This window comes from Sphaerodactylus townsendi, linkage group LG07, assembly GCF_021028975.2.
Source record: "Sphaerodactylus townsendi isolate TG3544 linkage group LG07, MPM_Stown_v2.3, whole genome shotgun sequence".
Taxonomy (NCBI): Eukaryota; Metazoa; Chordata; class Lepidosauria; order Squamata; family Sphaerodactylidae; genus Sphaerodactylus; species Sphaerodactylus townsendi.
The window spans coordinates 122854921-122880490 of record NC_059431.1 but is presented as its reverse complement, the minus strand read 5'-3'; the positions used below and the strand labels follow the sequence as shown (position 1 = coordinate 122880490).

At 46.2% G+C, this 25570-nt stretch overlaps 1 protein-coding gene across 1 annotated transcript in view; it reads right to left on the bottom strand.

Annotated features, from left to right (window-relative positions):
- Positions 1-89: 89 nt before the first annotated feature.
- Positions 90-25570, bottom strand: part of NELFA (negative elongation factor complex member A) — a 43290-nt gene continuing 17809 nt past the window's right edge. Inside the window, exons 2-11 of the mRNA XM_048502704.1 lie at positions 19482-19653; positions 17185-17346; positions 13408-13497; positions 11539-11669; positions 9910-9979; positions 9104-9192; positions 5969-6080; positions 4669-4892; positions 2152-2251; positions 90-1836 (exon numbers count right to left, since the gene is read on the bottom strand). Of these exons, the coding sequence (XP_048358661.1) occupies positions 1652-1836; positions 2152-2251; positions 4669-4892; positions 5969-6080; positions 9104-9192; positions 9910-9979; positions 11539-11669; positions 13408-13497; positions 17185-17346; positions 19482-19653 (1335 nt within the window). The 3' untranslated portion in view covers positions 90-1651. The remainder of the gene's footprint in view (positions 1837-2151; positions 2252-4668; positions 4893-5968; positions 6081-9103; positions 9193-9909; positions 9980-11538; positions 11670-13407; positions 13498-17184; positions 17347-19481; positions 19654-25570) is intronic.

Sequence of the window (25570 nt, the reverse complement as noted above, 5' to 3'; positions counted from 1 at the left end):
CGCTCAGGGAGTGAGGTTCGGAAACAGCGGCCCTTCAAGCACGCTCAGGGGTTCTTGCAGAATTTGCCGCTGCAGGGACGCCTGTTTTAAGCGTCTCCTGGGGCCTTCTCAGGTATTCTGCCTGTGCGGAAAAAGCCTCTGTTACATGGCTTAGTGACACCCGAATAAAAGGGAAAAGATTAAGGCATTTTTTTCTTTATTTATAGTTTAAAATTCTTAGTTGAGAAGACAGTCTGATTATGAAGCAGGTCAAATCAGAAGATTCAACTGACTAAAAACCCGGGTAGATCTTGTGGCCAGCAGCCTTTTCTCCCCGTTTGCCGCATTAATCTTAAAACCACCCACTCCATTGTAACCTGGCTGAGCACGTAAAGCCCTCTGATGGCTTACAACCATTACAAGATACTTTCCATCAGTTTTTTTTTTTTTATTACTCCATCCTGTTGCATGCAATTCCTGGAAATGAAAAGAAGGAAATGCACTTTCTGACACGACAGCAGCTGGGAAACTGGTCAAAGGGCAAAGATTCCTAAAACATCTCCACTGAGAACAAAACTGCTTTTAGTGGGCCAGGAAACCAAACAACCCATTAAATCCACCACCAAAAGGTGACTAATTTAATTTCAACTGGACAAATCTGGGAGAAATCCTCTAGCTGTCATTCCAACAAGGACAGAGGGATTTGGACTGATACTCAGATAGACCCCCTGACGCTCGGTTGGTTCAGCCTTCCTCATGAAGAAGACTGGCCCCTGCCTTGTTAAAGGAAGTCTCGATGGCAGGAAATCCCAGGCCTGCCTGTCTGAGACGTGCCAGGGGCCCAGCTTCCACGTCAAAGATGACGCAGCCGGCCCTGAAAATCTGAGGCAAGCAAACTGAGGAGCCGCTGGAAAGGGCTGAGAAGTCAGCATTTAGTATCCATTTCTGCACTGAAGGCTTAGCGTCCAGCTTAGTGTCAAGAATGAAAACCTCACCTTGTGGCCTCCGGCGTGCTTTCCAGGTTATCTTTTTTGCATGCCCTTGTCGAAATGTAACTCACGGACTCCTCATATGATGTGAATACATAGGCCAGGGATAAGGGACTGTCCTAGTTTGCCCTTAACTTTACACAGTTGTGTAAAGTGTGTGTGCCCCGCACCCTGCTGCGCCCCCCCCCCCCCCAATACCTGGCTTTATACAAGACGCAAGGACTCCTGTTTCCCCAATGACTGGCAAAAGCAATTGGGGGGGGGGGGGCAGCTATATATTTGTTGCAATCAGTCATCTATGAAAGAGAAAAAACTACCAACATAGCAGTGGCCATTTTTAAAACCAGGGCTGGACTCTACGGAGCACAGACTGCCCTTCCCTTTGGCCATTTCCCCCAAAGGTTCTGGAGGAAAGCTTTCAGAGGTGATCGATGCCTTTCACCTTGGCTCCTTCAGCCATCTTGAGTTACTACTGCAGCCCCCCCCCCCCCCGCTTACCCACCCAGACACCCCTTAAACAAAACAGGAAACACAGTAGTTTGGATCTTTGTTCTGCTATCGGAGCCAACCACAGCTAGTCATTTGATGCCTTCACAGGAATGTCGGTCTGCCAAATTGAAACGCAATGGAGGCGCTGGCTTGATTTCTGGTCCGCCCGGCCCACGTCCGGCTGTGATGGATGCTTAGGAGATGTTGGTGATGGGTTTGTACTCCTTTCGTCTGGTCCACTGGCCTGTAGCGTAGTTCATTTCGAAGACTGTATCGACCAGCATGGTGGTGCTCCCGCTGCCGTCCGGCTTGGGCAGCTCTTCTGTGTGTTCGCTCAGCTTGATCTGGATGACGTCACCCTGCTCTTGGCAAGGGTTCTCTGTGGAGGCAAGAGGCCACAGAAGCTCAGCAAGGCGAAAGAAGAACGCGGCTCAGCCCACAGTGGGATGCAAAAGCATCTGCCCTGGGAACGTGGTTTTTCACAGCTGAAAACATCAAAGTAGTTTTTAAGCGCACTGGAATCAAGTGCTGCATTTCACCTGCAGAGGTGCCTGGTCCCAGAAACATTCAGAAAACAGCAGGTAATTGTCTCCTCCCCCACCCACCCCCCACCCCTGCCCCCCCGGAAAAACCTAGACATTTTGGGGAGCCCTGAGAAAAGCAGCAAAACATGTTCCCCATTCTGAACACATGCCTCTCGAGCCTGCCATGAACCCCAGGATCAGCGCCTTCTCAGGCCTCGTGATTTTGTTTGCAGTCTTGAACATTTCTTGTGCTGCAGAAGTTTGTTCGGCCTGCAAGAGAGAACATCCAACAAAATAAAAAGGAGAAATGGCAAGTCAGTAAACAAACCTGGTAGAAATTATTTTAGCTTCTAACAATCTCATTTTGAGATCAACAAAATTCAACTTTCCTATACTGTCTCAGGAAAAGATGTCAGTACAGTTCCCTAAGAAACACCAGTCGAGAAAATGGTATGCTTCCACATTAGAATATAGTCCCAAACAAATATGAGAACTATCATTTGTTTTTACACACTCCCTTTGTGGAAACCATTATTTTGTGCATTTTTTAACAGACTTTGTTACACACTGTCACCCAGGCAAAACCTTCTACAACAAAGAAGGTTTGGCATGTTGAGTTCTGTGGCGGGGGAATATACAATCTTTTTCTGAGATAAACTATAGTTCTGCAGCAGAAAAACTACTTTGTCAGTGTATATATCTCATAGCTTGCCAGTATAATTACAGGAACAATATTAAATCAAGTCATTTTACTAGGATGTGTCTCCAATTCTAGGCTAGGCTGCACTCATCGCTGTTGACTGCATCTGTATTGTGTTCAGACTGTTTTGCTAACAGCAGAGCTGAGAAGACGATTTCATGAGACTCCATTTTCAGAGTGTTTCTGTGGTTGTGTATCAGGTGCAATATAGCTCACTTTTTGTTTATTCAGTGACCTGTGGGCAGGGCCGGAGTAAGGGGGAACTGCGCCCAGGGCAGGCGTGCGCCCTGCACCCCGCACCCCCCCACACACCAGCCCCCACCCCCTTGGTGCTATGCCACTGTCCATGGGCTGCCCCCAGGGCTGTTTAGGTTGCTCCTATTTTATCTAGATCTTGGCTTCCTGTTGAGTCCTGGGTGGTTTCCCTGTTGCTAGCAGATTTTGATCTAGAATTAACTAGACTTATTGGAGAAGAAACTAATATTAAAATGGTATAGAACACCAAAACAGTTGGCATATATGATAAGTGGACTCAGCCCGAAATGTTGGCATTGTGCAATTTACACCCCTATGTGGTTAGAATGTCCAGAGGTAAAACACCTGTGGGAAAATGTTACAATGTATATGGAAAAATATGTGAATGTAAAAATAAAGATAAACATAGATCTATATTTATAGGCATACTGGATTATACAATAATAGAACAAAGAAAGAGAATGCTATTTAAACTTATGATCAGAGCGGCCCATGCAGTAATAGCATTAGGGTGGAAGGACAAAAGAATCTGGACAATACAGAAATGGTTGGAATATATATGGGAACAAATACAATTGGAAATTTTTGACATAATGTCAAGAAACCAAATATGGCAAGAAAAACAAAAAGATATGTTGTGGATCTGGACTGAATTCAAAGACTGGTTAAACAAAATTGGAATCACAGAAGAAAACTGGAAAAGAAGACTAGAAAGAATGGACCTGCTGCTGCACATTTAAAGAAGAAAAGAAGAAGGGGGGTGGGGAAAGGGGGTAAAAGGATATGGAGGATGAAACATAAAGATGTATAGCATAAATCTGTAACAATCCAAAATATCAATTAAAAATTTATTTTAAAAAAGAATTAACTACACTTGTCACGGAATATCTGGCATTAGTGGCCTTGTTAAAATGGGTTTTGTTGATCATAAAAATTACATAGGTTCATTTTATTTATGCGCTAATTTTAGGAGCGATGCATTTTATATCTCTGCATTACCCAGGTTCTCAGCCTGATGGGGGCCGCTGCCATATGCTGTCCTCTTTGGCAATGCCTTATATTGGCTCTACCTTCTGGCGTTGCCGCCCCTCCCAGCCTTGGGTCCGGGCGCCACTCATAGGGAATTTGAGTTGATTCTGTTTTTAGGATTCTGTACGCTGCAATTGATTTTAAGGCTTGTAATTGTGTTTTAAATGATTGCTGGATATTATGTGTTGTGTTGTAAAGCGCCTAGAGCCCTCCGGGGATGAGGTGGTCTACGAAATCCTAATACTAATACTAATAATATGTTTAAGTTTTTTTATAACATAACGCTTTATCTTTTTATAGGTTTAAGCTCAAGACCTTTAATCCTATGAAGTTAATAATACAGGAAAGGAAAATACAGGCAACAAACGGCCTCATCCTTGCCCTGTTTTCACCTGTTTAAGAATCCAAGCCAACATCTCTTGGTTCTGGGAAATAAGCAAAATAAAATAGCAAAACTATTATTTCATACAGATCTTCTTTTCTCCCACAAACTGAGGAATAAAGCCTGCCTGAGGTACCAGAGGTGCGTGAACTGCAAAGGTTATTGTTGCACACTGGCAGGGAATCTTTTTTTGAGCTAGTGTTTCATGCTGCATGACTCCAACTGCTAAAAAACAAAACAAGGACACAAATGCCGGGCATTGCTGGGAAGGTTCCGAGCCACCAGTCAGCCTCACTGCCCAAGATAACGTAACTGGCTTACGGTTAGAGTGAGTTTCTTTTTAGGCTCCGCCTGCTGGGCCTGGGGAGCAGCCAGGGGCGCCTGTGCTGCTGGTGCGGCGGCCACAGGGGTCACAGGAGAGGTCGGGGTGGCCGCAGCCGTGTTGGTGTTGCTGTTGTACATGGGCGTCCTTTGCTTGAACTGAGTGCTGGCAGGAGGTGCGGCGGGCTCTTCTTTAGCTGGCAAGGGCTCCCGGACTGATCCGGCTGTTGGAAGCAAGAGGGGGTTATCCAGAGCTGACCGCAAGAGTGACGCAGGGCTCCCACAACATTCAACACACATCCCGGCACCCTCCCCCCAAACACCAAAGGCGGCAGCAAAGGGCCTCACTGCAGCACACCATCAGAACTTCTTCTTTCTTCTGGCCCTCCCTTGCATTTTATTTCCACCCCTTATTATCTGGTCCCCAAAGCAGCTAACAACTGAACATGCAAAACCACTTGCTGTAAAATCATCGTAAAACTGTTTTGATGCACTTTAAAAAACCCTCAACCATTATGGAACAAGAAGCACAGTCTCCAATTTCAAACCAGTTTACAAACCTCCAGGAAAGGTGTTTACAAAGCAGCAGGGCTGCATTGAAATCTGGGATCCCACTACCGTTCAGTATCAATTCCTGAGCTTTTCAAAATGATTAGCTCATGGGTCTTTGGCCTGTGGGCACTTCGGAAATTCTGACCAAACGTGGTGGGGCAGTTGCAAGATGGCTGCCAAAAGAGATGGCGCTCGCCACAAAATTATCTACAGACAAGCAGTGAAGGTCTTTATGCAAAGGGGGCAGCTTAAAACATCAGCCAGGCCTGCCAAATCCGCAGTGGTCAACCTGGAGCCCAGCTGGGCACAAGTCCGGCCTTGCACACTTTCTAAAAGCTCTTGGCAGCCATCGAGAGAGGGGCTGGCCCGTGGCCACCATGGTAGGGGCTGAGGGTTTGTAAAAATGTATGTATTCAAACACCTGTGTCAAGTGCAGGTCGAACTGGAGCTTCAAACCTGCTTTGCCACTGACAACCAACCCCAAACTGGAGCATGAAAGTGGCCAGTGGCAGAGCAGCCTTGAAGCTCCAGTTCGACCTGCACTTGACACAGGTGTTTGAATTCCCCACCCCTCCAGTACCAGTTGCTTCGAGGGCTTCTGTTTGGCAGGCATCCGCAGCAGCAGCAGCAGCGTGACTTCCTCAATGCAGGAGGGGAAGTCCTACATTTGCCTTCCATGGATTGAGATGGGGGGAGCCCTGCTGAGGAGGGGAATGAGATGCCCTAATAGAAAAAGCCAGGAACTTGCCTGTTTGCGTGTCAGAACTTGGAACGTAAGAGGAAGACGGCACGACGCTGGGCGCCGCAGGCAGGTAGCTGGTAGAAGCCAGGACAGCCTCATTATTCAATGCCCCAAGTTTCTGCAAATAAAAAAGCCCGGACAATCTGAAAACAGCTGCAAGGCTCCTGTTCACTCCTTTCGGCCGGCTGGTCAACATGATGTGTGGATCCAAATGATCTCTGACAACATTTAAAAAACCACCCCCATCGTCGAACAGCAAAATGCAGGCCAACCTCCCCAACTGTCAAGACCTGTTGAGCTCTCAGTGGTCTTGTCAGGTCTCCAGGCTGAGCCAAGATATTGTGGAATCTGGTGGGCTTCTGTCTCTATTGTATTACATTGCTTATGCTTCCTAGCTGCTGGAATGTGCAGGCTTTGAAGTAATGCTGTTCCCGAGGCGGGCATCTGGGCTGTTATCAAGAAACCTTGGGATGATGCAGGCTTGAGAAAGCACAAAGATCACCCTGTTCCTTGTTACACCAGCAGCTTGCTCTTATAAGTGCCACGTGATTTTTCTCAGAAAATGGCAGGTCTGCCACCATGACCCTCCTCCCAGCTGTTGCCAAATTTATTTCAGCAAAACCACAAATAGTTGGGACTGCTGCATAAAGCAAATGTATCACAAAAATATTTCCTTTTTTGGACACATTCTTCCCAAAGTATTTAGGTGTACCACGGTTTTTAAGTTGTTCTCAATGAAGAGATCAATGCTGTAATTTACATACAAGTTGAGTACTTGTGTATATTATAACGGAGACGCTAGCCTTTGATTTGTGGCTATAGATTGCGATATATTAAATTTATTTCAGCAGCGCCTGATGTCCGTGAGAATGTGATGAACTGGCCTCTGCGGCAACCGCGAGGCAGGGCTGTCCTCCCCTCAACTATGAGTGGAACTGGTTTTGTGGCTGTTCCCCTCTGGGTAATAATCCAATGTAAACAATATTCACAACCCATAATTATCCCATCATTTGCACAAATATTACACGGTGTCATTTTGATTTTAACTTGGGATATTTTGCTGCATGTTTCAAATGTTTTATGGTTGTTGCTCCACCCAAGTGCCTTGGCACTAAATGGACTTCTGTAAATGAAAGGAAAACCTTTTTTCACCAGGCTTTCTTGCCCATGAAGGTGGGCGGAGGCTCAATTTAACACTCACATCCTTTGAAAGACCTGTCTTCTTAGGAAAGTGTTTGATTTTTGGCATCCTCACATCTTGTGGCAGGGAACCCATAAATCAGCTATGTTTTGTGTGAAGAACTTGGGCCTTTCGCCTGTCTGGAATCTACTACCAATCATTTACCCTCTCCCATTCTGTCCGTGTGTGTGTGTGTGTGTGTGTGTGTGTGTGTGTGTGTGTGTGTGTGTGTGTGTGTGTGTGTGTGTGTGTGTGTGCGTGCGTGTGTCTGTGTGTGTCTGTGTGTGTCTGTGTCTGTGTGTCTGTGTGTGTGTGTGTCTGTGTGTGTACATCATCAAATCCTAGCTGATTTGTGGATTTTCAATGCAAGAGGTGTTGGGAGGTGGTTTGCTTCAGCTGCCCCCACGTGAGGACCTGGTAGTCCTTGGAAGCTGTCCATCCAAATTCTAACTAGGGCTGACACTGCTTGGCTTCTGAGATCCCCCCCCCGCCCCAGAATTAATACATTTTTTATTTTCCCAACACAAAAAATGGGGGGGGGAAAGCAAAAATAGACCACTATTCACCCCCACGTCCACAATTCGTACAGAACAGAAAGAAAGAATACAAAAATCACAGGAAAGAATAAAACATAAATTTGACAATATCAAAACACAACCAATTATAACTAACTAAACTAAACATCATACAACCATACAGTGGATTCCAGCTATCTCACTGTTGAATTCTAATCCATTCTAGGGTCACGCATATATTTAAAATGGATCAATTTATCAAATACATTCTATATATCATTATTAATATTCTAATCTATTCTGCTGCTTTCTTTTAAATCTCAAATCCTGCAATTATTTCTCTACCACCACATGTTTTCAATAGACAGTCCGTAAAAGGTTTCCAGTATCACAGTAAACTTCTCTGTATTACTCTCTTAATAGTTTTGCCATTTCTGAGTATTCTGTGACATTCAATATCCAGTGTTGATCTTAGCTCCGCTTCTGAGATCTGACAAGATCAAGGTAATTGTCAGTGACCCAGATCAGGGAATATCCTGATTTAAGCTGACTATATCAACTCCACTGTTACCAATACAGTGAAACGCTGGTGTGGGGCAGCCAATAACCTGCGTGAACTGTTGAGGTGGGGCAGAAGCCTTCCAGAACTAATTAGAAAAAGCTCATGGCAGCAGCTTGAATGAATTCTGGCTTATCTGACTATATGTTGATATATGTTGATACGTCTGATGTTGGTAGATTCTGCACTGTATTTATTGTTAGCCACCTGGCATCCTGATTACGTCAAGGAGAAAAGCCAAGCCAATCTGAACACTTCAAGAGGACTTTTACACAGGAAATAGACTGCACTTGAACAATATGGCTCAGAATGAAGCTCTGGGTAAAGAGTACCCTGAATACTATACTGCTGAATACAGTTTGTACTCTATTGTTGTAAGTAGGTTCCTATGTAATGTTTGCTTCCCTTTATTGTGACATAGAATCATAGAGCTGGAAGGGCCATCAAGTCCAGATCCCTGCCATGCAGGAAGACACAATCAAAGCTCTCCTGACAGATGACCACCCAGCCTCTGTTTAAAAACCTCCAAAGAAGGAGACTCCACCGACTCCACCACTCTAAGAGGTTGTGCATTCCACTGTCGAACAGCCCTGACAGTTAAGTTAGGAAGTTTCTTCTGATGTTTAGGTGGAATCTTAATATATGTTAATACTTATGCTGTGCTTCATCTCTGGTCCATTTATTGTACCATATTGATATACTCTAGGCAATCTGCCTTGATTCCTAGTGAGAAGTGTGGACTATAAATAACATATACCAAATAACTAAAATGAGTAGAATTATTCATCCATAAATAAGTAAATCGTGTGGGAGCAGATGCATGTCTATTTCACTAGAAATGTCAGCGTGATTGGCATGCTAGGTGTTAATGAAAATTGAAATCCCACCTGAGTAGACACAAGTCCAGCAGCATAATCCGGAGTGGCATTTTCTAGAACGGTTTCCTCTTTTGCAGGTTTTTCCACCACTTCTGTATCTGTTCAATTAACAGGAAAAAATGCCACATTTTACAATTTCCTTTTTGCCTACAGTCAGATCCCATGGTCTGCTTCATTACCTCCCAGGAATTCATCCTTACACTCCCACAGAGAACACATAGATCCCACCCCCCATCCCCTGCTAGGCATGTCCAAGCCTTTTACCAGAAAATGCTTCTCTTTATTGATTAAAGACATATTTAGGATTAAATGTTTTTGTTACACATTTCTCTGTGGGATGTGGCATAATTTAAGAACACACAAAACCACATCCTTTTTCCAGATTAACGTCATTTGCTCAGCAGTTCCCCGTCTCTTAGTCGTCTGTGACTATGTACCACATGGACAAACAAGGCTGCCTTTTCCTGAATGGGACCAATGGTCAGTCTAGTCCGTTCATGATTGGCAGCAGCGCTCTGGGGTCTCAGGAAGAGGGGTCTCTCCCATCACCTGCTGCTGGGTCCTTTTAACTGCAGATGCCGAGGATCGAACCTGGGACCATCGGCACGCAAGGCAGATACTTCACCCCTCCCCTCCAACAGGGACAGCTGGCCAAAAGGGAAAGTACAAATCCCTCTCATGTCTCCAAAGCCTCGTCCCCTCCCCCCCACTGGCTTTAGCGAGCCGAGGCCCACGCACAGAGACAGGTCTGCCCACTCAGCCATCGGAAATTGTTTTTTTTTAAGTTGCTGCTGCTGCTGCTGCTGCACACTCACCTGAAGTCTTTCTTCTTCTTTTTGCTTCTCGGCCAGCGCCGATCGTATTCAGCTCTTTGATAGTGAGAAACTGTAAATACACAGAGGGCACCGCATGGATTGCTCCCATGGGTTTGACAAGTGCAGGTCCCAGACTGCCACCCCGCCCCGCCCCCATCTGTCCCCTGCGCCAAAGCAGCCCGGCTAGCGGCAGTTTCCCTCCACAGTGCAGCTGCCAGTCCACCACACATCCACATCTTTGTTTCTAAAATGGCCCTGTTTCTTGGGGAACGGCATTATATATATATATAAAGGAAGGAACTAGAGCCTGAAATAGTCAGTGGGTGGGGATTTGGCACCCAGTGAGGCCCTTTCTCTTGCCTCTCCATGGAACGCCGTCTCCTATTTTTATGTATTTCTTTATGGCCTTTTCCGCACAAACGTGTTTTTGAGACAGGAAATGAAATGTTTCTTCGGAGGAGTTCTGCACTGTTCTTTCCCCCAAATGCTTCATTTGCAGCATCAAAACATTTTAAGTGAATCCCCTTTTAAAACAATTCTCGGGCTGTTCCGTGCCAGGCCCCGCCCTGCCTCCCTGGCACTTCTGAGCTCCCTCCTTGCCTGCAGAAGCCCTTTGCCCTGGGTTTGGAGCATTTCAGAGCACTTTGGGGGTTCTGGGGGGCTTAATCTGCGCAGCGTCAACTATGGGAGACCCCGGGAATCCCAGCAGGAGGCTGCAAAGCACAGAAGCACCCCTTTCTCAACGCGTGGGGAAAAACAGAAAATGGCAGCCAGGAGTCCTCTCAAGGGAGTGACTGGGAACAGGAAGATCTAAAACGTTTAAAAAACATTGTGAGTGACTTGTGCGGAAGTGGTCATTATCTCCCCTCCCTCCCCACTGGGGACCCAAAGAGGCTTACATCATTCTTCTGTCCTTCGCTTTACCCTCACAACAGCCCTTTGAGGTAGGCTAGGCTGAGAATGTTGTGATTGGTCCAAGGTCACCCGGACAGCTTCCAGGGCACAAGTGGGAATACAAACCTGGGGCTCCCAGACCCATTCCTGGGATTTGTCTGAGATACTGTCAGCTTCTTGGGGTTAAAGCTGTTTGGAGGAATTGGTGACAAAGCTCCTCTGCTCACAAACCCTGGATTTCTAGCAGCTGGGCAGCCAGGGAGCAGAGCCAGTGGCAGAAGGGGTGGCAGAAGGGGCAAAGCAAAAGGCTTCGGACTGGCTGGGCAATTTTTTTTAAAAGGTGCATTGGAAGAATGGCCACCACAGCAAAAGGATCATCACTTTGTGACTGAAGGCAAGCCACGGCAGCTGTTACACAGTTGGCCCCACCTCCTGTGGCAGCCATTTTGTGGCTGCACCCACCATGCCGCGTCAGGATTCCAAAGAAGCCCATGGGCTCAAAAAACATTGGGGAAGGAAAAATGCCCCCCCCCCCGGTGGTGCAAATGAGGCGTCTTCCTCCAAAGCTTCCAGCACCCAACCTGGCCACAGAGCAGGCTCTTAGGTAAGGCGGGCGACTGATTTGTCCAAACATCTGGCATATGTTGTATCTGCAAAGATCTGCCAAAATCTGCAAAGACGATAACAACACTTCTGATTCTGATGGAGAGCACAGGCTTTTGAAATTTCCTCTACCTTTACTCCTCTTTCTTTGCGCAGAGGAGTTCTTGAAGGAGGAATGGGCGTTCTATTTCCAGCAGGGCTGAACACGCTTGGGGCAGTAGGATTCCTGAAAGGCGCTTGTTTCGGTATGCCTTTAAGCGGTGCTAACAAAAAATGAAAGAAACAGATACATACAATCGTTATCACTGTCCACTGAAGTGAAAACAGGATTAAAACCACCACTACTGGGAAACTCCCCAAGGGCTGATAGCCATGGGCACACTGCTCCAAAAAAAAGAAACAAAGAAATATGCTTTAAGACCAACAACCAAAATAGCCAAGGTGAAATCAACCATGCATTGGTTAAATTTTAAAAAATAAGAATAAGAAACACAAAATATCTTCTTTGCATTGTTATTTTCCCCTTGATTTATTAGCAGACGTCTCCAATATACTGCATAAATTGTTTAGGTCCTATCTGAACTGGGTTTAGGCATGGTAAAATCTGTTAACATTCACAGGGTAATCACACAATATGCATCCAATACCCAGAGAGGATTCCTTAAACATAAAGCTGTCTTCCATCAGAGACTCCTTTGCAATGACTTAAGACAAAATAATTAGGGTCTGCTTCAAGCCTGAAGACTGTTTCATGAATACCATGTCAGGCTATTTTTATGCCTGGCTTTTTTATTATTGATCATTATACTGATTTCATGGTATTGTTTTACTTGACCCCTCTTTGGCTGGCCTAAAGGCCGTAATTGATTAATTAATAAATCTCTCTCTCTCTCTCTCTCTCTCTCTCTCTCTCTCTCTCTCTACCTACCTACTTGACCCCATCCCAGTGTGGGTGGGCGGCCCCCTTCCTTTCCCCACCCTTCTCCCCCAGGCTGTGTGGGCCACAACCAGATGATGGGCCCCCTGCCCCTCCCTCCCCTGCCCCGAGGGTGGGTGGGCCACAACCAGATGATGGGCCCTCTTTCCCTTCCCTCCAGGGTGGATGGGCCACGATCAGGCAGCAGACACACTGCTGGCACAAAAGGGCTGCCACATAATTATTACTGGTTTAATATCTCACTCTTCCCGCTAACAATACAGGAGTGAAGACCCTTCAGCTGTGGTGGCAGCCCCTGCCAAAGCAGCATTTAGAAATGAACTGCAGAGCCAGCCGCATCTCCCGTGGCCAGTCGGAAGCCTTGCTGGGAAAAAGCCCAGCCTGGCCTCGCCCTCTTTCTGAAAGCACTGGGCAGGTGCCAGGAAAAGTCAGGATGGGACACCTAGGCGAGGACCCCTGCTCTGAGGGAAGGGCCACTTCCACGGGCACTTCTGCCTGTCCTAAGGAAAGGGACCCCTGGGGAAACTGTAAAGGCCAGGACAGACCGTTAATGGGAAAAACCTCATCTGATAAACCATCACATAAAAGATGAGCAATAATACCAGCACAGCAACAACTTGTAATACTGTATTATTGCAGACTTTCATGGCTGGAATCAGTAGGATGTTGCAGGTTTTCCAGGTTGTATGGCTGTGTCCCAGGGGTCTTTTCTCCTGATGTTTTGCCTGCATCTGTGGCTGATGCCAGGAGAAAAGTCAGGAGAAAGTACCCCTAATGCCAGCCACAGATGCAGGGGAAAAGTCAGGAGAAAGTACCCTGGGAACACGGCCATACAACTTGGAAAACCCACAACATCCTAACTTGTAATATTACCTGTGAGAACACAAAATAATGTTTTAAATGAAATTATTAAATATAAATTATAATGTCATTATTAAATATAATGTAAGCTGCAGAAAGTATGACTCTTGTAAACACATTCCTAAAAATAGCAGCTTTATGCACGAATCGTGCCTTCGCGTTATACGTCTTTTTAGAAGCAACAACAACTAAGTAAATCATACTTGTTATATCGATCTTTTTGACCAGCCCCCTTCCTTTGGCGTGAAAAGGCACTCCGGCCGTCTTCTTGAGCTGCTGAGCAGTTTCGGTAGCTAGAAAAAGCATAATCTCAATCAGTGCTTGTCGTCGCAACCTTTCCCTGGATGGTGGGGCGCCATCTTGCAACCGCTTGTGAGTTCTTTTCCCAACCAGCACTGCAACCTGCTAAGTTTCATAAGGTTTTTTATTTCAAGCTAAAATAACAAAATCTTAGTACAATTCCCTTAGCAGAAAGTTCCTTTTAGAGGTTCATTGTCCTCTCTCCCCAGGAGCCCCTGCTAGAGAGACCCTTTTTGGGACGGAAGTCAAATTTCCCCAGGAACAGAGACTCTGGGCGGAGAGAATGAGACGTGAGCCAGTGATTCTGGGACAATCCATTCAAGTGTGTGGCTCATCAGATCTATCCTCCATCAAGATGAATCTACTGAAGGAAATCCCATACAAACATTGCGGGCAGATGGATATTAAATTGCCTTGTGAAGTTGGTGTAAAATTAATGGATGTGGTGGAATTACATGTAAGTTTTAAAAGGTTTAATGGGAAAATTCGTGTTTTGACCCATGAGAAAGGTAATAAGGATTTCATAATTGGTACTGACTTATAGAAATGCCACAATTAATGTTTCCACTAGGCCCCAAGAAAATGTTGATTTGGAAGGGGGGGGGGCTGGAGGATGAAAAGTTGTGTGAAAAGGGAGAGGAGAAAGAGTTAACTCCGGCTGCCAGTCCTCCAGAGGAGCAGCAGGAGGGCCTTGGTAGAACAGCTGTACCAGAAGGGAGTCATGAGTGGTCAGGACGGAGTGACTTGCCCATGCAAGGAGGGGAGGGCAACGTTACTGGAGGGTTAATTCCACCACAGTACTCGTCTAGAAAAATACCCGACAATCAACTATAAACAGCGTTTTTAACAGGCCAGTTCTATGAAAGTTTAAAACTATCTGGAAATACCATGATGCTCAATAATGCAGAGAATCCCCACTTAGAACCAGACCTATAACAGGAAGTTATCAATCCTACAACTTCATGGACTTATAACAGGAAATTACAGGTCCTAGGAAGTCTGTAGGGTTGGTAAGGCCAGGTCAGGAAACTCCTGGAAACTTAGGGGTCGAACCTGAGGAGGTGGTTTGGGCAGAGTGAGGGTCAGGATCTCTACAGAATAAAATGTTGCAGACTCCAAAGCAGCCATTTTCTCCAGGAGATCTGCACTGGCTGGATCTGCATTGGGGTTAGGGATCAGTCAAAATTCCATGAGATCTCCTCCTGCAGGTTCACAACTCCAGGAATCTCGTACGCAAAGACATTCTTACTAGCAATCACGAGGCCCCAACAACTGATCCAATTTTAAATTTACACTGTGTATGTGACAGACGCAAAGGAAGGCAGCGCTCCTGATGAAGAAGAGGGAATGTCAATAGGTCGGGAAAACTATGTCCACTGAAATGTTCTCTTCTCATCTGGGAAAGGCACTGGCAAAGCACCTGGTAAACAGAGTCTGCCTAGTACAGTGGTGGTGAACCTATGGCACGGGTGCAGAGTGCCCCCCCCCCCCCCCACATCTAGGCTGGCCTGGGCCACTGGGCTCGATGATTAACATTAAACCTAAGACCTAGTTTTGGGGAAGCAGTGTAGGTAACCCTATTAAACGCTGTTAACTCACTGATTTTCATGCGCTGAACTAAAGCATGATCCTTTACCTGGGAGTACACTTGGTTGCTGGCAATGGGGCTTGCTTCTGAGTAAACCCTCCTAGAGTCGTGATTCACCCATTGGAAGAGTTGCACGGTTGCTTCAAAGCAAAGCCACCGACTACCACCAAGCTTACTCCTTAGTAACGCATGCCTTGGAGCCAACCATTTTTTCTAAACTAAAACCTCAGTATTCAGGTTAAATTGCCATGTTGGCACTTTGCGATAAATAAGTGGGTTTGGGGTTGCAGTTTGGGCTGCACTCGGTCCCGAAAAGGTTCGCCATCACTGGCCTAGTAAACATCGTGATGGGACGTCACGCCTTGGGTCACTAATGGCCAGGTGCTTCACCTACACAACTAATCAATAAAGAACTTCTCTCGCCCAATCCTCCCTTCTTCTTTTAAAACTGTTACCCACATCAAGGGCAACTTTAATAGCGATTTCAGTGATTTCAGCTTGGCAGCAAATAAAATTGAAGCCACAAAATTCAAATTGAAAAATAAAATAAAGTTTTAATGTGGTCGAACAGAGTTTCATTCAGTAAAAAGTGAATTCAGCAGCAACCTGGTGAGCACCAGGCAAGGCGCACGGCCAAGCACCCTGGCAAAAGTACCCTGAACACAGAAAAATACAGACTTCTTACAGTAAATTGTAGAGGTTACGTCATAGATTGAATTATACAAGGACAACACAGGGCCATCAAGGTCCATTCTTCCGAGACATCCAGGTCTTATCTTTGGTGAGGAAACACCTCCGGAGAGTTGTCCTGGGTGTGTGTGACAATCACTTGGGGCTCTGTCAAAATGCTGAGGGGGGTTTGCCTGATTCATTTACCGTCTGCATCCTGTTTCTCTGGATCCACCTTTAGCATAATCTAATCCTTTTGTATCAGCAAGCTTGTGACTTGGTAATGAATTTTACAGAAGGAAGGAAAACCTTACAGAAAATCAAAATAAACCTAAATTCTACTAACACTATATATCTATCAAAAATTATGTTAAAACAAAATAATTAGTATCTGTCCCTCTGGTTACAAAAGGTTACACAAAACTACAGCGTTACTAGAACCAGAGGCGTAGCTGGGGCAGAGTGCGCCTGGTGCACACTTTGGCTTTTTCGTGCCCTCCTCCCCCCCCCCCCGTGGCGCCCCCCCTCCCCATTTTAGCAAATTGAGCAGGCTGGAGAAGAGGCCTGCCTGTTCCCTTCCAGGTGGCAAATGACCTGGTGGGAATTACATTTCCCAGGGTCTCTTGGGAAATGTAGTTCCCACCAGGACATTCGCAGCCTGGAAGGGAACAGGCAGGTCTCTTCTCCAGCCTGCTCCGTTTGTTAAATTAAGTGTGTGGGGGGGCATTGCGGGGGGCGGGAGTGAGCTGAGTGACCAACCGACGAGGGGGGAGGGGGGAATATTCTGCCCCCCATGTGACTCAAAGCCGTGCACCCGGTGCATAGCACACACACACACACCCTGCCCCCTGGTAGCCCCACCACTGACTAGATCCACTGTGACCAACCTCAGACTGGGGTTACACAAGTCCCTGTGAATTTCCATTTAGAATAGAATAACTTTAATGTCATTGTGCACACACATTGTGCCTTGTGTCTACACAACGAAAATACAATTTCAATGTATTGTCAAAGGCTTTCACAACCAGAATCAACTGGCTGTTTGGGGGATTTTCCGGTGTCGCAGATGAGCCTAACAGGTGTTGCCCGCATCAATGGGTTGGCATCTTCAGAGACATGTCATGAAATGTCTGTGAAGATGCCAACCCATTGATGCAGGCAACACATTTAGGAGCAAAAAATACCAGACCACGGCCACGCAGCCTAGAAAATCCCCCAAACAGCCAATGTGCATTTCAACAGTTCAGCAGGGTCAATATCCAGCAGGATCAATATTCTGAGTCACATCATCCTTCTCCAGCTGTTAACAGCGCAGAGCCACCATGCTGAGTTCTAATAATATGCAAATACACAACCCACAGGAACTGGATTAAGAACCACCCCCCACGCTGGTGCTCATAAAGAGACCCAGCTCGAGACTTACACTTCTGCAGCAGCTCAGCTCGGAGGGTAGCGCTTTTCGGTTTCCTTTTCAGCTGGAAATGTTTCACGGGGGGAGTCAGTGGTCCGGCCAATGTGGTCAAGGCATTTTTATTTAAGTACTGGCATTCTAACGGCAACATCGCTGAAGTTTCGCATTCGCTCACTACATACAAAGTAAGATACACGGCAAATAAATGCTCACATCAACTTATTTTCAGAACAAGGTTGCAAACCTTGAGTAAATAACTTGACGTTCCTTCAAAAATATTAAAGCCTGAAGGCAACATGCTTTATGCCCCATTTCTATGTCTCCAGCCTCCACTCTTGGACTCTTCGCCATTTGAATTAAAGAGAGCAGGTTGAATTTGTCCAGTCTAGCTCATGGATAACACAGTAAGGTCACAAGGTGGTATTTTGGAGGTAGGTTCCAATCCCCCTAAACTGCTGCGATGCAAATGCAGCTCTATTTGTTCCTGGCTTCCACACGCCCCACGCAAAGCTAGACATGCACACAGCTCTGCTTCTCTCTTTCACAACTTCAAAACTAACGACTCAGCTTAAGGCCTCAAGAGAAGGCACAAAGGGACAGGCAGACTCCTGAGAACTGATGGGCAGAAGGGTGAGCAGCTGGAGACAGACAGCGCATTTCAGGGACACAGCTCAAGGAAGATTTCAAGAGACTGGTAAAGGAGACTCAAAGGGGCTGACAATCTCCTTTCCCTCCCCGCTCCTCCAAGAAACACCCTGTGAGGTGGGTAGGGCTGAGAGAGCACAGAAGAACTGTGACTAGCCCAAGGTCGCCCAGCTGGCGTGTGTGGGAGTGCACAGGCTAATCTGAATTCCCCAGATAAGCCTCCACAGCTCAGGGGGCAGAGCTGGGAATCAAACCTGGTTCCTCCAGATTGGAGTAGTTCATTGGGCTGGTCAGATTCAGGGTAGGGAAAGGCCTCTGTTGTTAAATCTTGCAGGGCCCAATGAACTGTGGCCTTAGTCACAGAAAAATGCTGGAAACTCTCTTCTACTGAATCATGTCCTCCGTTCATCAAGGTCAGAACTGTCTACTACACAGACTGGCAGCCACTCTCCGGGGCATCAGGTTAGAGGACTTTGACACTGCTTGCCCCCAACCTTTTAACTGGAGATGCAGGGGATAGAACCTGGAACTTGGGCATGCCAGTCAGATGCTTGACCATTGAGCCAAGGCCTTCAGCTCACCAACATATTTTAATGTCCTTATGCTTTTTGGTAGTGCTGACTTTGCTTTCTATTTCCTTGACTTCAGGCGGAATGATCCCAACACCACCCGAGACAGGTCTGATGGGATCACAGGAGGCTTTGATAATTTGGAAATTTTGGGGTCAAGAGGATTGTTCATCAACTGAGACAAACCTCCCAGAGAAGGGAAGTCTCGAACACTGATTTCTTCAGGCTTCCTTAATGAGCTTTTGCAGTGGTTTCAGGTTTCTGCACCATGGTCCGGGGCTTTTGGATTCTTCTGCTATGCATGCTTAGAACCTGTTCCTAACCCTTCCTGGCCCTACCTCCTTGATCCAAGGGTTATGTGAGACGGAATTATCTAGAAGGGTATTTTTATAAAGTGAGTGAGGCTGTAGCAAATATCAGTGGGACTGTAATTCATTGTACATATTCAGTTGTGTTTATCGCATTGCTTTCTAATTTTGTACATTATTGTGTTACATGATCATATAGGATACAATATTTCAACACAATGTTATAGCTCCGGCATTGCCATCTGTATTATACTGTACTTTTAGTGCAATGTGTTCTAATTTTGTCTACGATTACAAAAGAATAATTGCTGGAGGTATACCCTGTACCACTGTTCTCTGTTCTGAGACTGCTTTTAGCGGCGATCCATGAGTCGTGGTGAAAAGGGCAGATTATAAATCAGCTTCCCCACTTTTTTGAGCCTTTGATATTCCGATAACAGCACTGTGGGCACAGTCACAAAATGGCTGCCCCAGGAGGCGGAGTCAAAGATACAATCATTGCTGCTGCTGAGTCAAATGTTTTTAAAATCTGCACAGCCAATCAAATGCCCCATGCCCACTCAAAAACCTGGCCAGGGAGAAATCCCACCCACCCCCACCCACTTTCCAAAAGTTATTTGGCAGGCACTGGGAAACGGGTCTGGGGGTGCCAGGTCAGGGATCCCTGCTGTAAATGAAGTAGCCAGTTGTACTCATACGATGACCTAGGATTGCACCTCAACCCATTATTTACTTAAGCTAAAATGAAAGATGCAATTAGCACATTACCGGGCAAGGCAGCACTTACTCATCCTCAAGAGTTCACCTAAAATATCCTGAACGTTCGGATTCTGCTCCTCCAGATCGAGGTTAAGAGAGCCAGTGTCTGGAAAGGATTTTATAATATCAGCTACCATTAAGACCCAGGGGTCTGAATCCAAGGTAGCCAGCTGGATAATGTCCCCAAGTGCCACTTTCATCTGACAAGAAAGAGGGGAAGAAGAAGAAGAAGAAATAAGGAGAAGCACGTTCAAAGTGAAGCAGAGATCGTTTCTGAAAACTTCACAACACATTTTAGTCTGTAACAGCTTCGCTTCCGACACACTTGGAGGTTTGCATCATATAAATGCACCGCTGTGAAAAAGTTGGGTAACAGGCTACAACACTGAAGGAACTGTTGGCAAGAGAGAGTACAGAAAAAGGAGTATCGATCTGGAATAGCAAAGATTTGCTTTCAGAGAAATTGCCCTGGGATTTAGAACTAGTAACACACACCCTCTTTTCTAGGTGTGGTGAAAAACCAACCTTTTCCCCACTTCACAGGGACAGTGAGGTAAATGTGTAAGCAACGCCTCCTTTGGGTGTCCTCTCCTTCCCCCCACCCATAACAGTGTCCTCCCACTTTTCCAGCCCTCTTCTCATCCCCTCTGTATTTATTCTGGTCTGTGGTCAGGTGGATTTCATTTCCGGTGGTTGTTCTTTTATCATTCCTTTTCTTTTATCAAATATCTGTGAACTGCAGCCATCAGACCTCCTTTGGCTGGGGACCTGGGGGCCCACTCTGACTGGTGCCAGCCCTGGAGAGCTCGTTGCATGCCATGCCTGCACCAACCTGGCGGGTGGCATCCCTGCTCCACTAGCACCCACCACTATATGAATACTACATGAACACTTATTTTGTGTAGAAATCTGCCACTTGTCAGGGGAGTTTCGGGCTGCCCCCCCGCAGAGCTCTGGTGAGGCACCATCAGTCCTGCTGGTGGAAAGGCTCAAATCCTTGGCAGGTTTCCCTCTGCTTGTTTGTGATCAACACAGCTTCCCAGCAGAAAAAGCCCCACTATGGTGGCCCCCGCGGGAAGCGTCTTTGCTGCCTTCTTCATCCACACCATCATTTCCCACTAGAAGTAACATCAATGTTAATGTAACAATCCCCTGAAATATGTTTAATACATTTTGTGTTGCTCTCCCCCGCCCCCCTTCCAGCCCAGGACTTTTAGGTAAACAGCGCTGGAGATCCTGTGGGGGGAAGAAAGGGTGCGTGTGCCGTAGCACACTGACCCACACGGGTGCAACGCAGCCTCCCCTTGCTAGCTCCCCATGCAAATTTGGAAAATGTGAAAAGACTCACATCATGGGGATAGCACAAACACGGGGCAGGAGAAGACAATTTGCAAGGAAATGCATTACTCCTGCACCGAGCCGGGGGGAAAAGCTTGGGAGAGTCTCCCAACAAATCCTTGAAATGTTGGTGTTGTTAGCCTAAAAAATGCGCCTCCTGCAGGCCAAAAACCGAAAAAACACAAAAAATACCAAAAAAACCCCCACAAACGAGGGTGGAGTTTCAGACATGTAATGGGGGGGTTTGAACCTATGAAGACTGAGGCTGAGATTAAGCTTGGGAGAGCCACTCTTATCTCACCTCGATCTCGGGTTCTTTTCCCTCCTAATGACTCTAGGCCAGCTGAGTTATCAACGATCTTTATTGTAAAAATTCAAAACAAAGAAATAAACAAACTTTGGCTACAGATATCTCTCAGCTAGACACATCCCCTTTGGATTCCTTTGTTCCCACTCTGGGGAACCCATGGTCCAGAGATCCTTCTCTGACCACGTCTCAAGATGGAATCTCAAATCCTTTGTTTTCACCTTCTCAGGAAAACTGTGTTCCGGCCATGAAGTAATGTAGGCCTTTGAAGTTGCATCCTGGCACTTTTGCATGGCTTTTGGTTTCCCCATCCAGTGAATCTAAGACCATTTGATCAAAGACCCTTTTTTACCATGTAGGTGTGATGCTGCTATGTTTTTTTTTTACAGTAGTATTCCATCATAGAACCCAAGAACATCCCCCCTTCCTGGAGTTTGAGTCCTTTCTGACAACATGCAGGGATTTCCAAACGGGGTACTCGCTGGGGTACTTAGGGTCTCCGCTGCGGAGCATGCCCCTAAGATTACCCGCTTGAGGCACCATGGGAAACGCCACGCTCTCCCTTCCCCTGCAGTGGCGTGTCATTCCTGAGGGAGGGCTGCCCATTCCAATGGAGCACCATCTTTCCGGTTTGCCCCCTCCCCACAACTGCTGACTACAAGCCCCGCCAGTGAAGCAGCGAGATTTGAAACGGGGGAAGGCAGCAGGCAAACAGCGGCGCAGGAGCAGACGAGTGGGCTGAGCACGTGACTCCTGCACACTCGAAGGCTGCTTTGTTTGGTGCCTGCAGGACCGTCGTGGCTTAATTTTTTTGAGCTGGTTCCTGAATCCTGCCTGTAAGCAAGTTAAAGCAACGTATGGGTTTTGGGAAAGGATAGTTAGGCAGCTGCGGGGCATTTGGGGAAGGAGAAATCATGCACCCTGCTCGGGGATTGCCATGGGTTAAAACACTTCCTCCGCCGCTCTTGAGCTCCACTCGCTTTTGGCCGGTCTTAGCCCAAACGCCTCCCTTCCCCCCCCTCCTTCTTGGGCCCTTGGCGGGCAGCTCTTGGAGTTGCACGCTTCTCCACCCGAGTCTTCCTGCACGAAGCTCCGGCCTGCGGCCTGGAGCAGCTCTCCGGGCATGGGCAATGAACGCAGCCCATCGAGCTGGCTGGGGTCAGTCACTTTGTGGCTGCCGTGAGGGACAGTGGCATGGCAGGGCAGCCAGGCAGAGGGCAGGGGCAGGCGCGGGGAGGCCAGCGTGGCAAAGGGCTCCTCGCTGCAACCTCAGATTCCACCTCTCCATTGGCACCGGGCTTCAGGGCAGCTTGGCTGTCAGAATGCAAAGTGAGCCTCCCTTCCAGGTGCCAGCCAGAAAGTGGCGACCCGCTTGTTTTGGGCTTTGTACCCAGAAGCCCTCTGGGATTTCACTTTGGCCTGCGCGGTTGGAGTGGGATGCAAACTTTTGAGGGAGTTGAACTCTTTCGATGCCTCTTCCATCGATTGCATGGGCTTGGAAGCGTGTTAGAGAGGAAGCGTCTATGTTGCTGGATGGAGGAGGGAAAGGCAGAGTGAACGGTCCCAGCTGCATCTTTTTTTAAAAGACCCACAAAGTGTGTAGCTCTTTTCCTCGCTTGCTCATCCCTCCCTCCCCCTTTCCGTAGCGGATTTGTATTTCATTTCTGTGCACGGTAGGGTACGTCTTGCTTTGCAAGAATTGGTGTAAGAGAGCATTCCTGGGGGGGAAAGTTGGATAGGTTCCTTTCTAGTTTCCCAGTTAGAAGTCAAATGGGCTGAGCATTTGTTCTGCTAAATGTCAAGCAGTCTCATTTAACCCCTTTAAGGCACTCTCGACGCAGTTGCCAGTTGTAATCCCTGTGCATACTTAAGAGAAAAAGCCCCGCTGTGTAATTGCTGAGTAAACATGCATAGGTTTGAACTGTAAGAATGAAATCCTAAATATAGTTGCTCATAAGTAATCAGCATTTGAGAGAGTGGACTTTTTCAATGGGGGATTAGCCAAGGGCAGCTAACAAAGGGTGTCAGGTTGTTGCATCCTATCTGCATCCCCCCAAATGCACGTAGAAATCCTGGCAGAGGCGCCTGCTGCTGTATAGGAAGGCTGGTGCATGAAGTGATTTATGTTGAAGACCTGAAAGCTTTTAAAATCTTCATGGGGTGTGTTGGTGTAGTAGTTCTTCATATAGAGAATTTTCCCTAGCTAGTTAATTAATGAATAAACAGGCAATAAACTATTACGTCTCTCACATCACTAATAATTAAAATAAATCAATTAAAAATAGGTGTTTTCCTCAAGGGTACCCTGAGATATGAAGCGCAAGGTCAAGGGTACCACGACATTACTGGAAAAGGTTGGGAGACACTGCAATAAAGGCTTCTGATTTTACATCCAGAGTCAATGTATTTATTCATTTTTAATACCTAAGGATTTCACATCGTTCAGCTTTATACAAGAACAAACCTTTATTAGACATTAAGAGGAAAAGGAAGGAAACAAGGAAAAACAAAACAAAAACATTAGCAAATGTAAATTATTCCAATATATCAAGGAAAAATTTAACTAAAGCAGTTACAATCAGAGGGGAAAATTATTTAATAAAATATAACCTTCCCAGCTAATGAATATTCATTGAACTTTACAGGAAGCAAAGAAAAAAGAATGGACCTAGACCCCTCATATTTAGGGCAGAATATGTTCCATAGTTTGAATCTCAGAAATGCAGTGGGGAAATTTCCGCTCTTGTTAGACAATCTTAGTGGACCTCCCTCATAATACTGAAAAGAACTGCAACGCGCCCTGCTAATTACCCGCCTCTGATTGGGGTCAGAAAGTTGGATCAAATAATCCGCCATCTGATTGATTTGAATGCTAACATTATAATATGGGGGGGTGGGGTGGGGTGGGTTGCTTTTGGTTTTGGCCTGCAAGGTTTGGAACTCTTCATCTAAAAGCTGTCTTTTCAGTTGAAAATAGATTTCAGACGCAGATAGCATTTGGAGGTAATCCCAGGGAAATCACAAAGAAAGTATCTTTGTTTCAACTAGGGACCACCACCTAGAGGCCTGTAGCTGTGGAAGAATATGATAACTGAGGCTAGTAGTGTCAGGGTTGAAACACAGGTAAACCCAGAATTTAAGAGTAACTAGCCATGCCCTAGTAACTAGTAAGTGCTGTCCCACCTCTAGACAGAGTACTGTATAGGGCAGTGGTGGTAGAATTTTTTTATATCTCCAGAGGCAGTGGATCATAATTGTTCCCCTGCCAGCATGGCCAATTGCCATGCTGGCAGGGGCTGATGGGAATTGTAGTCCATAACATCTGGAGTGCCAAAGGTTCGCCACCATGGGCATAGGGTATGCAGTGAGGAACTCTGAATATTTTATACAAAAAGGTGGATTGTATCCTCTCCACTTGAGAGTTCCAGGCATTGATCCACAACGGGATCCCATTCAAAAGTTGAGGAATAGCTTTCATATTGAAAACTTTCAGGGCGGCAGGTATAAATCTATTGCCGCTTGTAAAGAATTTCTCAAACACCAGCCACTGTGGAACCACAGGTTTTCACAGCAAGATCTCTATGTTTAGACCAATGTGCTCTTTGATGAAAACAATTCCCAGATATTTACAAAATTTAACCTGTTCAACAGGTGCACCGTCAAGTATCCATCTAGTGGTCTTCAAGTCAATTTATTGATCGTTGTACCAACACCTAACAAAGGACAGGCATATCGTTTAAATGTGCCTAGTTCAGGTGACATTATGCCATAATACAATCAATAACGATATATTAATGAGTTTAGTGGTTTAAGGAAAACTTCGCTCCAAATGTCATGTTTTTATTATAACAGTTGTTTTTTATTCCAACTTTGATTTTTTCCTACCTCTTAAATGGCAAAAATAAAGTATGTGTGTCAAGACAGAGTGAAGTTTGACAGTCTGCAGCTTTTCCACAGGTCTGGGGTTTCTCTGAAGTTTTGCTTAAGGAAGCTCAAGGATACAGAGGGCAAAAATGAAAAGCCACCACAGACTCCAGAGCACAAACCCTCTCTTCTCACCCACTACTACCCCAAGCAAAACATAAAACAAGACAACGCAGCATCAAAGCCAAAGAACACAGAGTCACTAGAACCCAACGTATTGGGTTAGACATGACAAATTGTAAGGTTGTGAGTTAGTTGACAGGTTGGTTTGGCCTTGGAGGAGATTCCTCAGCTGCGTTGGGCTGACTGCCCAGTATTATTCTTATCGCTTACTAACCTTGCTTTCTGTCTGTGTGAAACTGCTTCTGTCTTGTGGGAATGAGTAATTGTTTGTGTCCAGTTCTTGGCGGGAAGGAGAGACCTGTATAAGCGGTCGCCCGGCAGAGGGGGGGGGGGGGGTTAGATTCTGCATGTCCTGCAGTGTGATCATGAAAGCCAGCTATTAAATGAACTATTAAAGTTACTTTTGGTCTGGACCTTGCTGATTC